Genomic DNA, 21,870 nt, shown 5'->3' on the forward strand with positions numbered 1-21,870 from the left:
TCCTCTCTCTATCTCCTCCTGAAAGCTATTCCAAAACTCGTTTTTTTCTAGGTTCAAACCTACTCTGTATCCCCACGTATGTGACATCTTGACAAATTCCTTTTTTAGTAATTGAACGTGTTTGTCCGGGGCTGGGTTAGGGTCAGGGCCTTTTTTTCCTTTTCATGCCAACTCAGGTTTGTGCTGAATTAGTTGATCGGCCGCGCCCCACATCACCAAACTTTCCGCAAAGTAAATAAAAGAACTGACGGAGCGAGGCAGCTGCCCCTGTTCCCCAACCCACGGGGCGGTGGAGAGAAGAAGCGCTCCGGGGCCCTGTCGTCACACTGCAGCACCTGTCGCTGTGCGAGCGCCTGCACTGCACTGACGCGGTGGGCAGCACTCAAACACACTCAATCCCCTCCGTCTGACTTCAGGGGGCAGCTACAAAACAAACAACAACAGCAAAACAACGACAAATAACTTATTATTTAATTATTATTATTTAATATTTAAATAATGAATATTGCACAATGCAACTTCTATTTTAGCTTTATAGTTACATGCAATATATCAACTAAATGAAATAAACGAATTGTAAAAGCGATTTGAAAATAGTGTTCACCTGAATTGAAACTTGGATTTTAAAATGTATGTGAATACCAAGTGCTGAAAAGAGAAATGAGTTTCAAACTCTTTGACCACTTTGTAATGCGATTTTTGGTTTAAAGGTATTGTAACGTTTGACTATTAAAAGCTTTCTTGTTACACAGACTTCATAACCAAGGGGTTCCCAAAGTGCGGTCTCTGGCCCCCTAGGTGGCCCCGCTAGGAGTTGCAGGGGGTCTGCAGTAGTGTGTAGTGGTGCACAGACAATTTACTGCCGCTGTTACTTTTTAAAGCAATAATTCCCTAAATCTCAATGCAGTGTTGCAGTGAGAGACAAGAGACAACAGATGTGTGCTGGCTTTTGCTGTGAGGCGCAGTGGTTGGTTTGACTGCGCCATATTGGAGCTGTCAAGATCCACTGGTAATTGAGAGGTGCAGACTCCTCTATGAAATCGACTGTAACTCTCTGAAGTCTGAACCGATTTTCCTGAAATTTGGTTCGTTATGAATGTAATAAATTGAACATGATACTGAAATTAAATTCTATCTAATCATGTTTTTTCATTCAGTACCGTGCTTGAAGGAAGAAGGTATCGTGCATGCCTCATATTGCACTTTAATTTAACAAGTGAGTACAGCATTATATATTTTATATAATTATATTACATTTATTAAATTGATATTGTTTATATTATAGTATACATTTATTTTTATATTTTATATATTTTAACATTTTATTTAAACATTGGACATCTTGAATGCGCTTTTCATTTAAGACAATGGGCAAACGTCCCCTGCTTTAAGTGTTCTACAGAATAAACGGAGAGCAAAGTTATATTCGTCGTTTTGTTTGCTGATCCGAAAAATGAGCCGATCCGTGACTCAAAACAGTGATACGATCCGAACTGTGAGTTTTGTGATCGTTCGAGTCTGCAGCAAAAATAATAATGTTTCATATCCACATGTTTATTATTTGATTGGTTTCCATGTTTCACATTTCATGGAAACCGGCTTGTTCTTTTCAGCAAACGACTCAGCGCTAAAGAATAGGAGGACGATGGCAGTTTGTTAACGGTGAAGAAAGCATTAAACACATTTTCCATAACGATTATTTTGTGTTTCTGTTCTCCATAATCCAATCAAAAATGCACTTTGAAATAAATGGGAAAATCGTTCTTTCGTGCCAAGTAGATTTAAAAGTGATTAAGGGATTAATCACGATTAATTACTTTCAACGTTTGACAGCCCTTATATTTAGTCAATAAAAGAGCAGGCAGCAGGCAGAATTGAAACTTGGGTAAAAAAAAATACAGGAGGATGCTGTGCGGAGTTGGAAGGCGGTGGACTGCGGCAGGATGTAAGGTGCTCTTGAAGATGGAAGATCAGACATTGAGTAATGGGAGCCAGTTCTCTTACACGCAGCAGGGAGATGGAGATAACAGCCTTCATCATCAAGGGCATTGTGGGGGAAAAAATACTTACACCTCACACCATTGTCTTCCAATGGTGTGGTGCAATGATGGAGATGGATGGATGGCTCCTGGTACTACATCCAGATACACCACAATCGGAACTAGAATCTGGCTTTTTTTTTCAAGTGCGCTTACACATGCAAGGGATTTGTCTTTGTTTGTCGGCGACTCTCAATTTGTGCAGATCGAACAGTAAAATGTGAAAATAAGTTAAACGTAACACTTAAATGACTTGTTTGGGCAAATTAAAAAAAAACAACATACTCGCACCACTGTCATGCAATTAATCATGTTTAATAATTTTAATCATTTGACAGCCCTATAAAAAAGTAAAGAAAATGTTCGAAAACTATGTATATAATTATATATATTATATAATTTGAATACAAGTACATGGAACACAAATTTAGCCAGTTTTATAGAAAAATGTGCTGTGTACTTTCAATACAAACTGATCACGTTAACCTATTTGTTCAAATTGCAAGCAGGATATTTTGGTGCCTGAATTCTGCCGATCCCATTGTTCCAACTGAATCCCTAATCATTTCTAAAGATTTCAATTAATTCCAGCACGGAGGTGGAGGTATGATATACTGTCGGTATGATAGTGTGTATGTATGATAAAGATCCTCAAATATCCAAGCAGAGGGAAAAGACCCACTGTTCATTCTCCCAAGATCAGTTTAGCCCTGGGTGCAAGTCAGTGTTTCCCGACCTTTTTTCTGCCACCGTATTATTTATACAGTACAATGAAATAACCCCAAGGCACGACACCGCTGTCCTGATAACCACTAAAAACCTCACAAAAGGCCTCAAACCCATCGATCTGTGCTTATTATAACGGTCTCCTAGTAATGAATGATGCAAGACTCGCGAGCGTTTCAGTCGTAGTGAACAAACCATTTAAGAGTCTCTACATACATGCACACTTCGACTCACAAACTGAAAATAATTACTGAGGACTGATTTAAAGGCCGAGGCAAAAACCGTCAAGGAATTTGGCTTAATTCGAAAAAATCGCACGACTCTCAAGCGTGACTCGTCGAGAACCACACCTCAAGAAAAGAGCCAAAGCTTTCACACCCACGGATAGCGCTCGCTGTCAGTGTGAAACTTGAGCTTGTTCGGATGAGCGCAGAGCGGCCGCCCTGCTGGAACTGATGAATTGGATGAATTAGTGCGGCCCTGCAACTAAGATCTTGCGACGCAAAATGTCGTTTCTATTATTTAGGTATTTGAAATGGGGAAAAAAAACTCATCCGAGCAGGACGCCGGCCTTCTTCTCCGACCGCCAGGTTCCGCCGCCTTGTATATACGGTGCACTTCAGGGCTGTTTATATTCAAGACAGATGTAGCATGTCTGGCAGTTACTTACAACATTAATTATTCACTCCCCATCACAATCACTTGCTTCCCTTTGGGACGACTGTCAACTCGCCCCTGACCATCAAGGCGCAGTGCTTAAAAAAAATAAATAAATAAAAAGGAAAGCCAATTACATAAATCGCTTCAGCGGACCGGCCGACTTCAGTATTCTGTTGATCATGGTATGGTCTATCGTACGAGGATGTTTTATCGTTTTAGCAAAGAGTGTGTTTCACTTTCCCGCAGTGTTTCAAACGCATGGAATAAATTGGTCGAATCCTGGAGGCAATCCCTCGTGGCGGTTGTAGTCAGCGTTTAGGAGGTGTTTTGAAGGGCGACCTGTTAAACGACGCTAAACGTCCCCTTTTTTTCCAAAATCGAAAATAAAATCGTTCCAAAGACGGTCATGTGAGGAGCCATCCGGAAGGTTATAGTCGAAAAACAAGTCTAAAGCATGAATTCAGTTCACTGTATTGGCGCTGTGGATATTCGCCTTTTAAAACCTTTTTTTTAATTTTTATTTTTTTTTCAAAGCCCTTCAGGTCGGAGAGGCCTGTGAACCTAGAGAATCTTCCCGTCAACAACTACAATGATCGGTCGTTTGCCTACGGTCCGTGCGAGACCGCCATCACCACCCTCCACTACACGAACAACGTCAGAGACCGAGCGCGTGGTGGGTATTAAAACATATGTAAACATATTGTAGTTGCATGGGGTAAAAAGGTTTTGAAAGGCGTATACTGTATATGTGGTGGTGTCATAAATGAACATAAACAAAGGTGAATATTTACATGTACCTATGAGGTATTGTGATGATGATTTTTAAAGCTAAAATATGTAGAAGGTCAAAGCGAATTTGAATAACTACTTATTTAAGGTGTCTGACAGAGCAAAACCACAATATAATAAATACAAAATATGTCACAAAGCGTCTTACTACACAAACCCATCTTGCTCCACCACCGAACCAATGCATGTACATTCTGCTATTTCCGGTCAAATTTTGTTGGTTTTTCACTAATTCTTGCTCAGAACGTGCATCGGTTTGGGTGAAACTTGAACCTCTGGGCCACAACACCCCAACCATGCCCGTGGCTACAGCGGTCGTCCTGTTCCACACACTTTTGGCCTGAATAGTGCAGAGGAGAATGTATAATAATAATAATCCAAACATTTACAACAGGGATGGAACCCTAAAAAGAATACAATTATAATATATATATATATATATATATATAAAATCAGGAGGATGCCCCCAAGCATTGCTTAATTGAGAACTTGTTCTATAAAAATATTAAATTAGGTTTGTTAATATTTCTGTTTTATTTTTTTATTTTTTTAAATTTTAAATTAAAACCTGTTTTATCCAAATTCTCGAGAATCGCTCAACGTAGATTTAGACTTTTATTTAAAAGTAACTGGGGAACACACTTAATAAATCCTATAGTTATCTATATTAGTGAATATACAGTATATAACACAATATATCATATATATATGGATACAGTATATAGATGTAGATATACTGCAATTATATGGATATCCAGTATTTAGATGTAGATATATATATATATATACAGTATATACTGGTCCCTGCCCGGATGAGGATTCAGACTATGGGATGCCGTTGATTTCTCTCTGAAATGTGGGTTTGTGAAGCCCTTTGAGACTTTACCGTGATTATATATATATATATATATATATATATATATATATATTTATATATTTATATAAATATGGATATGAAGTATATAGATGTGGACAAATATAAATATATTTGATAGATTTATATAAATAGCGAGGAGGGGTATGATAAGCCTATTCTTTCCCGCTGTGCACACCAGCTGCTTTGTATTTCCAAGATAATGATGATCTATGTTCACGTTTGCGGCAGGCTTCGCACCTTATTATGGGATGCTGGTAAAAACACAGCTCTCTCATCCAGGTTTTTGTGTACAGACATTTTGTCGGCGTCCTGGATTACACCACGTTCCAGCTTCCACACCTCCATGGCAAGGTGCCGCTTTGTTTTCTGTGGGTGTGTGTGTGTGTGTGTGTGTGCGTGCGTGTGTGTGCGTGCGTGCGTGTGCGTGCGTGCGTGTGTGTGTATGTGTGTACGTGTGTGTGCGTGTGTGTGTGTGAATCCTGCAGTCTGGAGGTGTGCTGCTGAGGTGGTCTTTTTTTCTTAAAAGTAGCAAGGTTTTTTAATATTTAACACCATGCTTCCTGGTCGGGGGCTTCTAGGGGAATGCAGATAAATGCATTTTGAAGCATGGCCTCTGTGTTTAAAACACACACACACACACACACACACACACACACACACACACACACACACACACTGACCAGTGTTTGCTCTAACAAAGCAGATTTAGCCAATTTTAAGTTTTAAGTTTTTAAGTTTGTTTATTGATTTTCCTCTGTCTATTTTGGATTCTTTTTTCCTTTTGAGCACTACTCCTCATGTTTGACGTATTTCTTTCATGGAGAAAGAACTCTGAGTTTACTGGTGGAGAGCTGTGGTCAAGTCAATTACGGGGACAAAACCGGAAGAACAACGCTAAAAGGCAGAAACCGCCTCCGAAGAATCTACCCGGTTACACGCGTGACCCCCTCAGCCGGGCGTCGTCCGCGCGGAAACCAGTCGGCGGCGTGTAAACGTGCCTCCGGCGAGGGGGTCACGGCCGCCCTTGGCGTGGGCTCTTCCAGGTCTTCTTGGAGATGTGGAGCTGAACAGGAAGCCTCTCCCCACCCCCATCGCTCCATCCGGAGGCGGAGCCAGGCGTCGCAAAAGACAGAAAAAGCAAAGCGCGGCGTTTAACGTGTCGTCACGCCGACACAGTCGTTCTAATTGGCTGTCTCACATCGTATGGAAGGACAACATCCAGCATGGTCGTCCTGGGAGGGGGATCCTCCTTCTGCGGCTCCATCTCATGGTTTCTTCCTTTTTTTTCCCCCAGGAGGGGTTTTCTGGGAGTTGTTCCTTGCCCGGATGAGGGTTCAAACTATGGGATGCCGTTTTTTTCTCTGTGAAATGTGGGTTTGTGAAGCCCTTTGAGACTGTACCGTGATTAAACTTGACTTGACAATGGTAATAATATTTTCTATTAATATGATAGACGTTGTGTTATATCTAAATATATCTATATTATATCTGTCATTTAAAGGCCAAAAATCACAGATGACTGGCCAGTGATCTGCCAACTACACCACGCATTATGTGCTGTACGTGTTTCTTATATTGGAGATTCCCAACGTCCCACATTATGGGATGTTGGAATGTGACTCAAACGCCGCGCACGCGGGTGAAAATTGTTTGACTTCAATTTATTTTGGCTCCTTTCCGGAGTTTGGGAACGTTTTCCTGCACGGGTCAAAAATGCCCCGGCGTTCAATCCAAATCGGCAGTTTGAGACTCGCCGTGAGCGCTGTGCGTGCATACGAGAAGGAATTCTACTTAGCATAGGTTTGTCGACCGGGTGTATTTCTGACGAGGGTTAAGGGTTAGGGGTTAGGGGTTAGGGGTTAGGGTTAGGGTTCAAGCCAAAAATACAAACTGACCCAAGTCGAGCCTCAAACGTGGTGATGAGAAGGCGTCGCTCCATGCTGCCAGACTTGAGAGTTCAGGACACTGGAAGTCCACGCCTCACCAGCTGTCCTTTCCCCGGTTCCTCCGAGCCAAGCTCCATGTAGACGCCCCGCCCAAGGGACACCTTTCGTCCCTGGGTGGGGCGAAGAGATGAGACGAAGCTTCATTTATCCCGAAAAAGAAAAACTGCTGGTCCCGACGTCATGGCCGCCGGTTCAATTCCCAGGGCAGGACCCAAGGGGTGGTGTTCGTCAACGGGAGGAATCTGGGACGCAACCGGTCCACTGGTCCTCAGCTGACCCTTTACCTCCGAGGACCCTGGCTCCACCAGGGAAACAACCGGGTAGCGCTGGCAAACCCCGTCCATCACTCCACCCCTTCGCTGTTGCATCAGATTAGCAATGTTTCCACGGCAACAGGAAAAAACAAGTTGGGAGAAAGTCCCCTTGTTGTGGTTGCCGAGGCCCATCCTTCGAATGATTGGGCCTCGGTAACTCGCGATTTAAAAGGTGCATTAAGCGGAATTCAAGGAGAGGGAGACTGACCCGAACAAAGCCGCTCCATCTTCCAAGAAATTGGTTTTGAAGTCCACCGAGAAACGCAAACGCAAACACAAAGCGCAGGGTCGCTGGAAATCAATTGGGAAAGACGTGCCCGAGCGAAGGTTGACCCATTGTTGTCCAGCGAGGAGGTTTGAGGCCACACGTCCAGAAACACTGCTGCCTGAACCGCCTCGACCTCGTTTAACACCACAGATCTTTCTTTGCCATATTCGACGTTTGCCTCTCTTCACCAGCCACTTGTTTACTCATGCACGGACTTTTGAGCTGAACGGCTAGCCGTGCCGTGACGTCTATATTACCTAGCGGTTCATTTGCCAGTTTGCTCTGACGGACCATCAAAAAGAAAGGATTAGCTGAAAAGCACATGTAGCGGGAGACAAGGGCGAGGATTGTCATGGTGATCAGATTCTTCTGGCTCTTTCCTTGAGCGGTAATATAATTGAATGCAGCTTTAAACATTGTGCATCTTGGGAATCAAACAGCCTTGGTATTGGGTTTTTCTGGAGGAAAGGGCCTCGGGTGGAATTTCGGCCCCGCCCTTTCTATCCACGCGGTAGTACCCCCACTGCGGCACGGAGTCGGCCAGCCGGCCACGTTGTCCTGTGCTCCGCTCGACAGGTCACGGTGTTGGAGGAACGGGAAGCGGGCGGCGAGGTCCAGTTTGACCCCCGACGTCCAGTGAGGGACGAGAGGCGGGCGGGGGCTTTGGGTGAGGACCGGAGGAAGATGAGAGGATCTGGACATGCGGTGGGGTTGGACGGTGCGGACACTCCGTTGAGCCAAACCCTACGGCCGCACCGCGCCCATTCGCTCTGATCTACTTCACGGGAGTTCTTCTTTTTGGGATGGCTGTGTTACAGGAGACTTACTACAAGACTTGAACCTTTCCTCTTTTTTTTTATGAAGAAGCGTTATAATCCCAGGGAATTTACACAATACCTCTCTGTGTGTGTATATGAAAATACCAGTGACAAAATCTCACATTAACTAATTCATCTGAAGATCAATATGTATGTGAAGGTAAATATAATTTCTCAATAATATATGCAAATATAATGCACACTATTCTTATATATATTAAAAGAAAACATATATCCACATAAAATTTGAATATTATTTAATAATATTCTCATGAAAAAAGGATCTATTTATTAATTTGAATAAATCATTAATTATTCAATATGTTGAATAATCATGAAAATCTTTGTGTCATATCTTGTACTTGACCTTGTGTCTTAACTTCCCCGATCTAACTGAAAGATGATTTGAAGGTATCTACTGTATGATTGGCTTAAACTGTCAGTCAGACTCACCGCCACTTTTCCTGTTCTGTTGTAATGACGAATCACCCATTCCCCAACGTCCGCTCCATTTAATGACATATAGGCCGTATGAAAGTGACTCGGCACGGGGGTGCCCTTGCTTATGTCCACTTCTCGGAAAAGCCCATTTTGATTTTACCGGCTTCTTGCACTTCAGGTCTTATCGTCGACATATGCTTCTTAAAATCCTGGGTTATCCCCAGTTTGGCAGGTGACACCGCCATCGCCTTCATCGTAGAAGGACTGGTCTTATTACTGTAGGGGGTTGCCAGTTTGGCTCCAAGATAAGTAAGATAAGAGGCAACTTTGTGGAATACTTTGTAAGGTCGTCCCTCAACCGTTGACCCCCCAAAAAACAACAACAAAGGTTGTAAAACGCAAGTTAACGCACACAGAAAACAAAGACAGCAATGATACAGGAAAAGCACGAGGCCACGATAAGGTTTTTCTCTTTATTCAACTTTTATAATGTATTATTTTCTAAGACAGAGTTGCTGTGGCAAATGAACCTTGAGAATAACATGCAAAGTGTGATTTACATAAGGAAGGACGGCGACGTCTAACGTCAGCAGAGGCGGGGTGGGTGGGGTGAGTGGGTGGGGTTGCTTTGTAAAGTGTACTGTGCACCGGACAAACACCCTTAAAGGGCCATTACGGTTAAATACATCAAATGTTAAAGAGAACCGTGGTGTGGGGTTGGTTCTATCTGACTCCAGGAAGCTTTCGCGAATGCTACGGTAGACATGTTGTTCAGGCGTGCTGATCTTGGAAATAAAGTGTGCGTGTGTGGGGATAAGAGTGGAAATTAGACTTTTTTATTGAGTGTTTCCGTCTCACCATATGCGACGTGACGTCAGGACCCGCCCTTTAAGAGACGTCGCAGCGTGACGTCCCAACCCAGGCCACCACCGCTGTGACGGGATGGGGAAAAATGAAAGGAAACTCTGTGGCTTTCGTGACAAACCTGAACGATACCACAAACACGTCGTCTGTTCCCATCTCATTTGCATTGATTCTATAATCGCACCCCTTAAAAGATCCAAACAAAGATCCAAACAAAGATATCTGCAGAGCGAGGACCAACACGGGTTGTCAGAAGTCTGGCTGGCGTACCAACTCTTAAATGTGCCATTTTGGACCGCTATTTAAAAAAAAAATAATAATAAAATAAAAGAAGGATACGGGAGGTAAACACTGCTCATAATTCAATTGCACATTCATGCTCGAAATAAATAAATAAATATATTAAGATCGACTTCTTCTTTTTTTTTTTCATAAATAATTTGAACCGCGAATTGGAACGGATCAGGCAGAGTAGTCAGACGTGATGTTTATTTTTAAATAATGTTTGTTTGTCTGTTTGCGTTTGAATCGTTTGACAATAAAGTGGGCTGAGTGGGCTGTTGAAAACGTTATCGTGCCGCGGTCGGGTGTTTAGACATTTTTTTATTTAATTTTTTTTCTTCCAGACTTCCTGGGGGGGTCCAGACAGATAACCTGACAACACCACAGAAGCTGGAAGATAAAACAATCTCTTCCTCCTCCTATCTCTGTTGTAGTCCAGATAATGAGGCTCCGCTCTGAGTATTCAGTATCCAGTATCCAGTATCCAGTATTCAGTATCCAGTATCCAGTATTCAGTATCCAGTATCCAGCGGAGCCATTCCATTATGCCAGGTGTATAAACTTATGTTATAGATGAAGATCTCCCCTTTTCGCCGATACCATTTATTTAGAACACCTTCAAACGGCTGCTGTAAACACCGCAGGGAGCTAGAGCTGATACCGAATATCAATTAATCTACAGAGATATATAACAAAAAAAAAAAAATTGTGCTTTTTTTCCTCAGCCGGCTACTTAATGTTACTTGATCGCAGTGTATATTATGTTACCTCTTTATTTTGGACTGACAGGCATGTTTGTCACTTAGGGCGTCGACTGATTGAATTTGAGAAACAGCTTGTGGGTAAAGTTGATTTTCCGTCAGGCTACTCTCCTGGAATGTGTTCTTCCGCGTCAATGAGGGAAAGTAATTCCAATATTCAAATTGGGAGCCGCTGTTCCTACGTCTGGCGTGACGCCTCACACCGCCGAGTTTGACGCCGAACAGCGTCGGCGTTCGCGTAATTGTCGCAACGTTCCACAGACGTCATCCCCAGTTTTTACCAATTGATTTTTTTTATTTTGTTGTTTTTCTTACAATTTTAGCAAAGTGACGCTAAAAAGGTTTTTGTTACTAAGTGACTGAATCATAATTTTTGTTTTTTTTTGTTTTTACATATAATTACAATACTTGGATGGATGTTTCTCGTGTTGATTGGTATTTACAAGTTGGCACTGAGGAACGTTTGTGGGTGCGTTTATTATTATATATTTTTTTTTTAAGTGCTGACTTGAGTGCTGGGAATCTGTGTGTGTGTGTGCGCGTGTGTGCGCGTGTGTCAGTGTGTTTAAGGGCTTTAAAATGGACGCGGAAATAGACGACGATGACCCTGGGAGTCAAAATGGAGGCAACAAAGTCAGTAGTTCTTTGACCAGCGAGCAAAATGCGATGTAAACAACCCAAAAAGGAAAAAAATAAAATAAAAATTAAGTAAAAGCAAACATTTCATACAAAAAAAAAAACAAGGACATTCCTTCCCTTTTTTTTTTTTCCTTTTTTTTTTTGTTCTTTCGCCTGTGCTTGCTTCAAAGTAAAATCTAGTTAAGAAAATGTGTCGCGTTTCTCTCTTTTCGTCTCCGGAGCGACGAGGCGGGCTACGTCCGTCCTCGCAGATATTTCGAGAAAACAAAGTCCTTCTCTTCTTCCCTCCCGGGCGCGTTGTTCTCTCTCCTTTCGTGCGGTTGTGCTGTCTCTGGTTTGAACGTCTCCCCCCCCGTGTTCCGTCGCAGGGCTGGGGGGAGGGGGGGCGAGGGCCCCGGACCGTCCGTCTCGGCCCCCGGTCGGCTCCTCCCGACGCCTCCTTCCCGCGGCCGGAAACCTGGACTCTGATATAAAACATTCACCATCTTGTAGCGTCGTGTGTGTGCTTTAGAGTATGATACATTTGTACTGTTTGAATCCCCCTCCAGTCGGAAGCCGCTCGTCTCGGTCTGGAGGGACTTAAAAGTCTCCGCCTCAGAAGGTTCGTTTCTTCAACTTCTTTTTTTCTTTTTCTCTTTTTTTTCCTTTCAAAGTCCAAAGACGAGCCACACCTCGAGAGAAGGCATGAGAGACATATTACACACAGCTGTTTGACCAGAAGAAAAAATAAAAATAAAAGAAAAATAAAATACGGTGTGAATAAATGCACAAATCGGAAGCTGGGTTGGACGTTCGGTCGTGCGAAAAATAACCGTTAAAAATGTGGCGCTGTCGCAAAAAAAATGTGCAAAAGAAAATGAGTCCATTTTTTTTCGAATGAAATGACGATCATTGATCTTGGGTCATTGATGAGGGAGGGAATCCACGAGGACGTCACGGACTGATATCAAATCCCTGTTTTGGGAAATTTGCTCGAAGAGTAAGTGATATCTATGTCGAGAACTCTATAGAGAACGGATCCCCCATTTTTAATATTATTGTCTATTGTCAAACTCGTCAATATCCAAACATAATATGATATAAAATGTCCATTTTTATCTGTTATCTGTCTGTTAATAGTTGCGTCACAATATTTAACTTATTATCATTATCATAATGATTAATCGCGTTAAATCTAAAGGGAAGAGGCATCTTAAAAAAACAACTTAAAAGGACAGTGCAGATCATAAATCATGCAGCAGGTTGTACATTATTTCTCCATATTTACCACGGACGGGCTGGATGCGAGCGGCTCGTCAGATCTCCACGTTGGGGTCCGTGAATCCTTTCTTCCCCTCGTTAACGAGGACGGGCTTCTCCGTCCTGGTGTGCCAGACGAGGATCTGGCGAGAGGAAGCGCACGGGCGGGAAAAAGCGCTTTTAGATACATACGTGTATGCACGCGCGCACACACACATACTCACACACACACATACTCACACACACACACACACACACGCGCGCGTGCGCGCACGCACGGGCGGCAGCATTAGCAATATGGCCGACCCCGTGCCGCCGCGCTCATTACTTCCCCCTCTCCCTCCAGGCTGGCAGCGCAGCCTGCCGTTTCTCAAAGCAATCACTCGCATTCGTGGATGGCGGGGGCGCGCCGTACCGCGGGGCTCCAGTGTTGGTGGAGAGCTACTTGAGTGTGAACTCCTCATCCTAAAAATATAACGCCGTCTTTTGTTTTTCTCCTCTCTCTCTCTCTCTCTCTCTCCAAGGAAACAACGGGCTCCTGCCACCGAGAACAAAACAAGTCTATATGTACAGTATACAGTAAGCTCTTTGCGAGCAGCCGCGGTATGAGGGCTCTGATCGAGCTTTCAGGAGTGGAGCGCGGTGAGGTGGGGTTTTTTTTGGGGGGGGGGGGGGGGGGGACTGAAAAATATCCAGAGATTTAACGGCACGGGGGGAATAGGAGAAGAAACATGAAGAAGGCTGACCCCCGTGCCCCCACCCCCTCCTCTCTTTTGCTTTTCATTTCCCTGCCATGCATTATGCATGGGGGTCGGTGTCGGAGATCCCTCTCCCACTTCTTACCCCGAGCGTCGACGCAGCTCAATAGTCGGCGTCGCCGTCTGAGGAGAGGCAGATTATCAGCTGCTCATCTGTAAGCGGTAGGATGTCCCCCTCTCCTCTCCTCCCCTTACCTCCACCGCTCCCCTCATCTCTCTCTTACCGCCGTGTTTCCGCCAGCCTATTTTTTTTCTACCCGGGCGCGCTTTTTAATGTGAAAGGCTCCCACGCCACGCCAACGATCGCTGTGGAAGGAAATGAAGATGATCCTTTCCACCGCTAAAACAAACAAACGAAAAAAACAAAAAAAACAAACGTCACCAAACATCACCAAATGTCACCGACGTGCAGGGCCTCGCCTATCACCATGGCCTCCCGACGGTGACGATGCAAGATTCGCAAACGATTCGCCCGTCACGAACAAATCTCTTCATTTGCTCTGTGCCTAGCTTTGTAAATGTATTTTTATTTTCGCGCGGAGTTTGGAAAATGTTCGACGCGCTTCCCCGGCGAGCTCTCACGGCGCAGGAGTGGTTGGAAAAAAAACAAAAAACGCCGCTCTACCGTTCCCATCTTTTCATCTGTTCGTCCGGCCCGTGCAGTAGACGGAGCGGCAGTACATGCAAATTTGTGTGTGTGCGTGTGTGTGTGTGTGTGTGTGTGTGTGTGTGTGTGTGCGCGCGCTTCTCGGGAGGAATGTTTCCCGCTCTTTGGCTGTGCGGCGCTGGTGTTGTTGCCGCCGATAATGGCTCGCCCGAGGCCTGCGCTCGGCTTTCCTCTGCCCACAGAGCGGCTTAGTGCAGCGACCCGGGCCAAGAGTCGGCGGCGTGTGTTCTGTGGAGTGGCCCCGGTCCGCCGCCACTTCTCCCCGGAAGCCGCGGGAGTTCATCTGCCTCTACATTTGTGGAGGTGGACCGGCATTCCAATCGGTGTTTTTTTTATTAAAAGAAAAAAAGTTTCGACTCATATGGACTTTAACAACCGAAGGCGTCGGGTAACCAGGGTCGAATTTTGCGGACAACTGCGATTCTATCTCCTCGCTGAGACGACCGCTGAAAGAAAGGAAGGGTTCTGTTTTCTAGTTCGGGGGGAGCTCAAACCCCAGGTGTCCAAGTCAGAAACATTTTTAAAAAAAAGTACTGACGATTTCAATTTACGCTAACAATTTCGAAATATCTTTCTGTTGCCATGACAGAAAAATGAGAAATGATTTCAATTCAGTTATTGAGTTTCTTTCTGTTGGAGTTCATCGAGCTCCGTGGGCAGGGATGAACCTCCCTGAACCCGAGCCCCCCTCCCCCTCCCCCTCCCCCGCGTTGGACGGTGCAAAGGTGGAGGTTCACCTTAGTGCAGTTTGCGGCTTTGGGCTCCAGGTCATTGAGCGTGACTAGCTCGCGGAGCAGGCTGCTCTCCTGGTAGCCGCCCTTCACCCCGCGCAGCTTGAAGTAGGCCTGCGGCTTGAAGAGCACCAGCCGAAGGTTGATGGCGAAGCCGGCCATGTCGATGGCGAAGGGTCGGTGGGGGTCAAACACCGTCTTCCAGCCGTAGACCTTCCCCGCCGCGTTGACCTTGGGCGACTCGTAGCGCAGCCCTCCCACGAACGCCACAGGCCACACGGAGACCTTCCGAGTGGATCGCATCTGGGGGCACAGCGAGATGGATGGAGGGATGGGGGGAGGGGAGATTTCGTCATGTAGGGTTTGTGGTGGACTTTTAAAGGGACGGTACCCGGGGTGTCAGACTGCGCCGTAGCCCTGACCAATAATCTTTTTGCTCTAAACCCATTTAGCCGTGATCACAAGGGTTTTTAAAGAACACTTTTTTTTCTTTTTGTAAAAAAAAGTGTAAAATATAATAATTTTCTGGCAGCATGGGCACCAGAAAATGTCTGTTAAAAAACAGTCAATTACAGTCATTTTAAAACCATAGATTAACCATAAACAAACAGTAATTATCTTTACTGTAATTAACATCTATTGCTGTAGATTAACAAGAAATCTCCCTATGATTCCATGAAATCTTTTACTTTTAACATGTATTTTTTGTTACAATAGTCATACACCTCTAAAAAACATACTTATCTTTAAAATTGAGATAATTACTATTGTTATTGCAAAAAATGTACCATAAATCTTAGACCATTTACATATAAAACACAAGAAAAACTGTAATTTTACTTTGCTCATGCCCAAGGTAAAATTAACTGTCAGGATTTTTGTGAAAAAAAAATCTTCAAATTCATATTAGCATGTTAACTGTCAAAATAAATGCATTTTCTTTTTCTAAATGCACTCAAAGGAAATAAAATGTCACATTTACTTCATTTAGTTATGTCAACCGATCCCACGAAACTAGGTTGAATAAATGGGGAAAAACATTTGAAAAGTAATTACAACATGCTTTTAAGCAGGTCTCAACAAAACAGCTTAATTAAATGCTACATCATACAGTTATGGTGAATTTACTCAACACAATAATGTTTAATTTACTAAACACAAATGAGTTGTATTCATGTCGGATTCATGTCGGATTTTGTTTATTGTGCTTATCATGACTTAATTCAAAATGCATTCACAGTGAGTCACACAGGACAAAAGCCCCAAGGAGTAAAGCTTGACATTTACTGACTTGCTTTGAACAATTTTGCAACCAAGTAAAAAATCCCCAGGCTAAACAAAACTGTATACTATTTGAGCACTTTACACTCGAACATTTAAATAAATTAAAGAGAAAATACAGTTAAAGGACAAAAATGTACACATCTTTGCAAGTACTAGTAACTCCCATCACACAGCTGCAAAAGTTGTTTTTTACGATCAACAGCTTCCAAGTGTTTAACTGCGGCCCATGCACACATCCAGCGGTCACTCCTTCTGCCGGGCCAGGTCGTCTCCTGGGCCAGAGACGGGAAGGGAGAGGGCATGAACTCCCCGTGGGGTCTGCTCATCACGTGGGATAACGTAGATTCCCAAAACCCTTTCTTTCATTTTCTCCGTGCGCCAGGATCAACATCCTCAAAATGAGATGAGAACATGGTTTCAATGAAAACGCCTTTAAGCTCATTCAATATCATTCACTTTCAGTATGAATTAATGTCATTTTGAATTCATCGAATTCTCCCAATCGATTGTCTACTAAGTTTCACACAATAGTAGAAGAGGCACATAACAATTTCCCAAAGCGTTTTCTTGAGATGTTTTGTCCATCGAACAATCCAAAACCCAAAGTTGCTCCATTACCATGATATAAAACAGAAAGTAGCGAATCCTTATATTGGAGAAGCTGTAACTAACAAATTGTTTGGCATTTTGGTTCAAAAATGACTTTAACATTTTAACCAAAATAGTTTGCCATTGCTGAATGAATTCTGTAATCGTTTCCGCTCTTCATTAGAAAAGTGGAAGGTTTCAACTTGCACCGTCATCATTGGCCAAATCAAATCGGCACAACGTGCAAATACACCTGATTTTAAGTGATGACAGTTCTTGCTAGACCCTGACCTAAAAGAGCGGCAAGGACACAAATACCAGTAATAAATCCAAGCACGGAAATTCCAAAGATATATTTGTGCACATTTAGACACAGTGACACCATGACACAGATTGTCACCCAGAGAAACACCGACAAGTTGTGGGCTGTGGTTCATACCGTATGTTGCGACATACCAAGTAGTTCCTCTGTGAAGCTTTCGGGGTTTTCATTGAAGTAGACACAAAGTGCTTTGAGGACACGTTATCATCGTGTTTCGGCGGCGGGATCCCGTGGGAGACAGACGAACATTCAATACGGAACATGTTGCCATCACCCATACGAGGTGGAGAAAGAGGATGAGGGAGGTAAAACAGACAGAGACAGGGGCAGAGTTGAGAGCATGACCAGGCTGATGTTGTCTCCTGCTGTTCCCTCCTTCTTTCCCGGTGCCTTCATTGACTGGTTCCAGTCCTACTCCATTTGGGCGGGTGAATTCTGCATTTACCTGAAAAGCGTTGAGAGTAATACAAAATTAAAATTCAATTACATTACGAATACCCCGGGACAGGTAAAAGCCATGCATTCGAAACATTACTTAAGAAAAAGTTTGGAAGTATTATCAGCAAAATGTACTGAAAGCATGAGAGGTGAAAGTACTTATTGTGCAGTAAAATGGTCCCTGTCAGTGTTTTACTATTATATAAGATGTTTTTGGATGAACATTACTGTGTGTGTTGCATTTTTACCGCTGTAGATGTTTATGGTTGTGCTCATTTCAACTACTTTATAATACTGTTGGTTAGTTCATTCTACAGCAATGCATCGTCTTCTATAAGATTATCATATGTTCGTAGTGTCGCTGTCCTGCGAGAGCAACGCATCTCTAAAAAGTCAGCTGTTCACGAGCTCAGAAAAACAGCATTTGCCCCGTAATCCGGGGGGGGGGGTTAAAGGTGCAGAGTGAAGAATTTACGGAACAGACTTGGCAGAAATGGAATATGATGTTCATAGGTATACGTCTTAATTAGTGTATAATCCCAGGAAATGATGAATTGTTGTGTTTTTGTTACCTTAGAATGAGAGGTTTTTATCTACATAGGGAGCGGGTACGCTTCACCGAGGCCGCCATGTTGCATACAGTAGCCCAGAAGGGACAAACCAAACACTGGCTCGAGAGAGGGACTGTGACATTTGTTTGTGAGTTCCGTCTCTTCCACGGAGGCCGCCACCTTTAAGTAGGCAGGAGAATCCAGAATCAGGTTTATTGCCAAGTAGGTTTCCACATACATGAATTTGCCTTGGTGTTTTGGTGCATAACAGTAAACATAGTAATAAAAATTAAAAAAGCAAGTACCACAAAAAGTCAAGAATCAAATGTAAAATGGAAATATTTGCAATAAATATACGACAATTTAAATATTCTCAACCCATAAAGGAACTCAACATACTACAGTTTATTAGAAAATTTTTTTTCCAAATGAATATACATGTTTTTAACTGGACAGGAAGGGTAATGTCAAAAGTAACGAGTAATAAAATTGACCTGATATATAAATGAAATGGAGTTAAAAGTACAATATTTGCCTCTGACATGTAGTGGAGTAGAAGTACAAAGTTAAATGAAATAGAAACATTCAGGTGAGGGACAAATGCCTCATATGAGTACTTTAATACAGTACTGAGTAAATGTAATTTTTTTTACTTTTGGCCAGGCTAACATTACCAACTTAAACCAAATCAAGCTAAAATGATTAACTGCAGAACTATTAAAACTCCTACGGATAAAGGTGGAAATGTTCCTTCTCAAATCCAACACCAAATTATACGTCTGATAAAATGAGAAACTGATAAAAAATACTCTGATGTAGTATTGGATGGATGGTTTTGATTAATATTGTTTAATAATTCACGTACTTACCCAATCCAAGGATGGCAATGGGTTGAAGAGGAAGCGTCGGAGCGGTTCGCCCTCGAAAATTGCGTCCTCTGCTTCGCTGCGCATGTGCCAAGAGGGAACGGAAACCGCTTTGGGACAATCAACTTCTTCGCTCGTTTTCGACCGCGAAGTAGCATTTGTATTTGGCGCCTCTATGGCGCGAAGAACGGCGTCTGTAATGGGCCTAATGAGACCTTTGCGTTTTGGAGGATTTTCCGGCCAGGCAGCGTCTTGAAGGGTACGGCGCCTCCCTCGTCTGAGCCCTCCCCCCGCGCTCCGTCCTTTAATCTGCCGGTGCAGAGTCCCTCGTTCCGCCATAAAAGGGACGTTTTTTATAATGAGGGAAGTAGGAGCTCCATAAACAGCGCCGTTAATCAAGCCCGATGCAGCAGAGATAACGATGCTTGTTGCTGTAGCGGAAGGACCTTCCGGAGAGACCTTCCTAAATTTACCAGAGTGTACGCGTTTGTTCAATCGTGCGTGTGCCTTTTGCTGCATTTGTGTGTGTGTGTGTGTGTGTGTGTGTGTGTGTGTGCGCGTGTGTCCAAACGAGCGTCCGTGCCTCCCTGCGCGCGTCCATGTTTTGCATACAGCGTGTCCGCCCGCGCATGCGTTTTTGGTCACATATGTGCTCGGATTTTGTTCACTCGCGCGAAGTGAAATGGGTTGTTGCAGCAAGTGGTCGGCTGTGGAGATCAGAGAGCCGTCCGGTTTGAGACGCGGCCAACCGAACGCAAGGGCTTCTGGGGGGGGGGGGGGGAAATCAACGGACTGGAGAGTTAGACAAAGGGGCCGGGGCCAGCCACCCGGGTAAAAAATTGTTGTGGGGGGAAGACACGGTGTGTGTGTGTGTGTGTGTGTGTGTGTGTGTGTGTGTGTGTGTGTGTGTGTGTGTGTGTGTGTGCGTGCGTGCGTGCGTGCGTGTGTGTGTGTGTGTGTGCTTTCCCCCTATCTGACTGCTGACAGTAGCCTACTTATTCTACCAAGTAATTTCGAGGCCGATCCCACCTCTCTCTCTCCTCTCAGCTGGTTCACATCCTCTTCTGTAAAACTGTCATGATCTGAGGACTGTTGCTGACCATCTACCTATCTATCTGTCTACCTACCTATCTATCTGTCTGTTTGTCTGTCTATCTATCTATCTATCTATCTGTCTGTCTATCTATCTACCTACCTATCTATCTATCTATCTATCTATCTATCTATCTATCTATCTATCTATCTATCTATCTATCTATCTATCTATCTATCTATCTATCTATCTATCTATCTATCTATCTATCTATCTATCTATCTATCTATCTATCTATCTATCTATCTGTCTGTCTGTCTGTCTGTCTGTCTGTCTGTCTGTCTGTCTATCTATCTATCTATCTATCTATCTATCCATATAAACACACCTCGAAAAAATCATGGTCTGTGCAATAATAGTCAGCTTACAGTCGGGGCTAATACGATTCCAAGAAGGTTTTTATTGCCCCGATTTGGAGACTGCCAGGCATTTGTATTGAGACTGAGGTTTCCAACTCCCTGCTCTAAGTGTGTGTGTTTGTATCTGCGCGTGTGCGTGTGTGAGTGTGTATGTGTGTATGTGTTGTGTTTGTCTTTGGGCGTGAGCCGTACACAAAATAATCTGCGTTTCCCACCGGATTTAGCCAGGGTCCACCACAAGACGCGGGTGTTTATGGAGTCAGAGGCGCTGATACCGTTCCTAATTCTAAACGGGAAACAAAGACGTGCGTCGAGCTCCATTAATTAGCGTCAGATATTCAGAAAGAACAACATTTAACACCCCCCCCCCCCCAAACACACACACATACACAGACACCCCCCCCCCCCCCCCCCCCGTCCCGGGTGTTTGTTTCACAGTAAACCAGGGCTGGGCGGGCGGGGTGTCGTGATGGTTGTTTCATGATAAAACTGCATCAAATTGTTTCCCAGTGAATTTGGGAGGATTAGGATCCCTGCCACTTCAGCAGGCGTCGCCGCTCTCCATTCCATTAGTTATCACAATTATTATTTTGTGTGAATTGGCTTTGTCGCCACCGTGTTTTTTTTTTCCGTCCACAGCAAGCTCATTTCGCTCTGATCAGTATTGAAATGATTGAAATTGTAAATGAAGTACATTTTCCCGTTCATTACAGTTGAGCGTTTAAAAGAACAATCAAACCTCCTTGACTGACTCACTTTCAGGGATCCAGCTTGTTGTGACATCCATCCTCAAAGGCTCCGACACAGAGAGAGAGGAGATGAAAACGGATCGAGGTAAATAAAGCTTTGTGATCCGGAAAGGGGAATAAATGTGCGTTTTGCAGCAGAGCTGCAGAAACGCAGAGTTGGGGTATCATGCATTTTTCATGAACTATTTCAGTTTAGTAGGTGTAAGCAAAAAGCGAAAAAAAGTAAAGCACATGGTGAAAGAAACGTGTGGAAATGTGTTTTATTTTTTGTCTTTAAGGGAGCATTGCAATTCGTCTTTCTATACCATCGCCACTGTGTATCAGCTATTTCCCTGATTAACCGTGCGAAGGTTGAATATAAAGCGGTCGCCGGCATGCTTTACACTGAACACGACAAACTCCAAACACGAACCATTCAGTCCATTCGTTCCTATGGAGAGTCGCATTCCTGTTGTGGAATGTCTGCGTCTGATCGAGGCTCCGCGATGCGTTCACGTTTTCCTATGCATCGGTCCAACAGTACGACCATGAAGTGACGTCGGTCAAGTTTTTTATGGGCTATATATCTGGGCTTCAAACAAAGTAAATAAGTCACATAAAATAATGCTGTTATTAACATTAATTAATGAATTGGATGTCTCCATATTCACTGTCAATAAATCTCTTTTAACGTCAGAGAATTGTGTATTTTTTTTTTCCGCACTTTGCAAACACTATATAAAGGGACTTTTAAACTCTCATTCATGAACTGAGTGAATACTCGCTGGTCTCGCTGGTAAAAAACAGATCTCCCATATTCCC

General features: G+C 43.6%; 1 protein-coding gene across 4 annotated transcripts in view; it reads right to left on the reverse strand.

Annotated features, from left to right (window-relative positions):
• Window positions 1-11,721: 11,721 nt before the first annotated feature.
• Window positions 11,722-21,870, reverse strand: part of LOC307234703 (galactosylgalactosylxylosylprotein 3-beta-glucuronosyltransferase 1) — an 82,911-nt gene continuing 72,762 nt past the window's right edge. For all 4 annotated transcript variants that reach the window (XM_080006562.1, XM_080006563.1, XM_080006560.1 and 1 more), the window contains 3 exons: window positions 14,826-15,122; window positions 12,692-12,806; window positions 11,722-12,095 (listed from right to left, as the gene is read on the reverse strand). In XM_080006562.1, the coding sequence (XP_079862688.1) occupies window positions 12,720-12,806; window positions 14,826-15,122 (384 nt within the window). In that variant the 3' untranslated portion in view covers window positions 11,722-12,095; window positions 12,692-12,719. The remainder of the gene's footprint in view (window positions 12,096-12,691; window positions 12,807-14,825; window positions 15,123-21,870) is intronic.

The sequence above is a fragment of the Zeus faber genome (assembly GCF_960531495.2).
Source record: "Zeus faber genome assembly, chromosome: 9".
In the NCBI taxonomy this organism is placed as follows: Eukaryota; Metazoa; Chordata; class Actinopteri; order Zeiformes; family Zeidae; genus Zeus; species Zeus faber.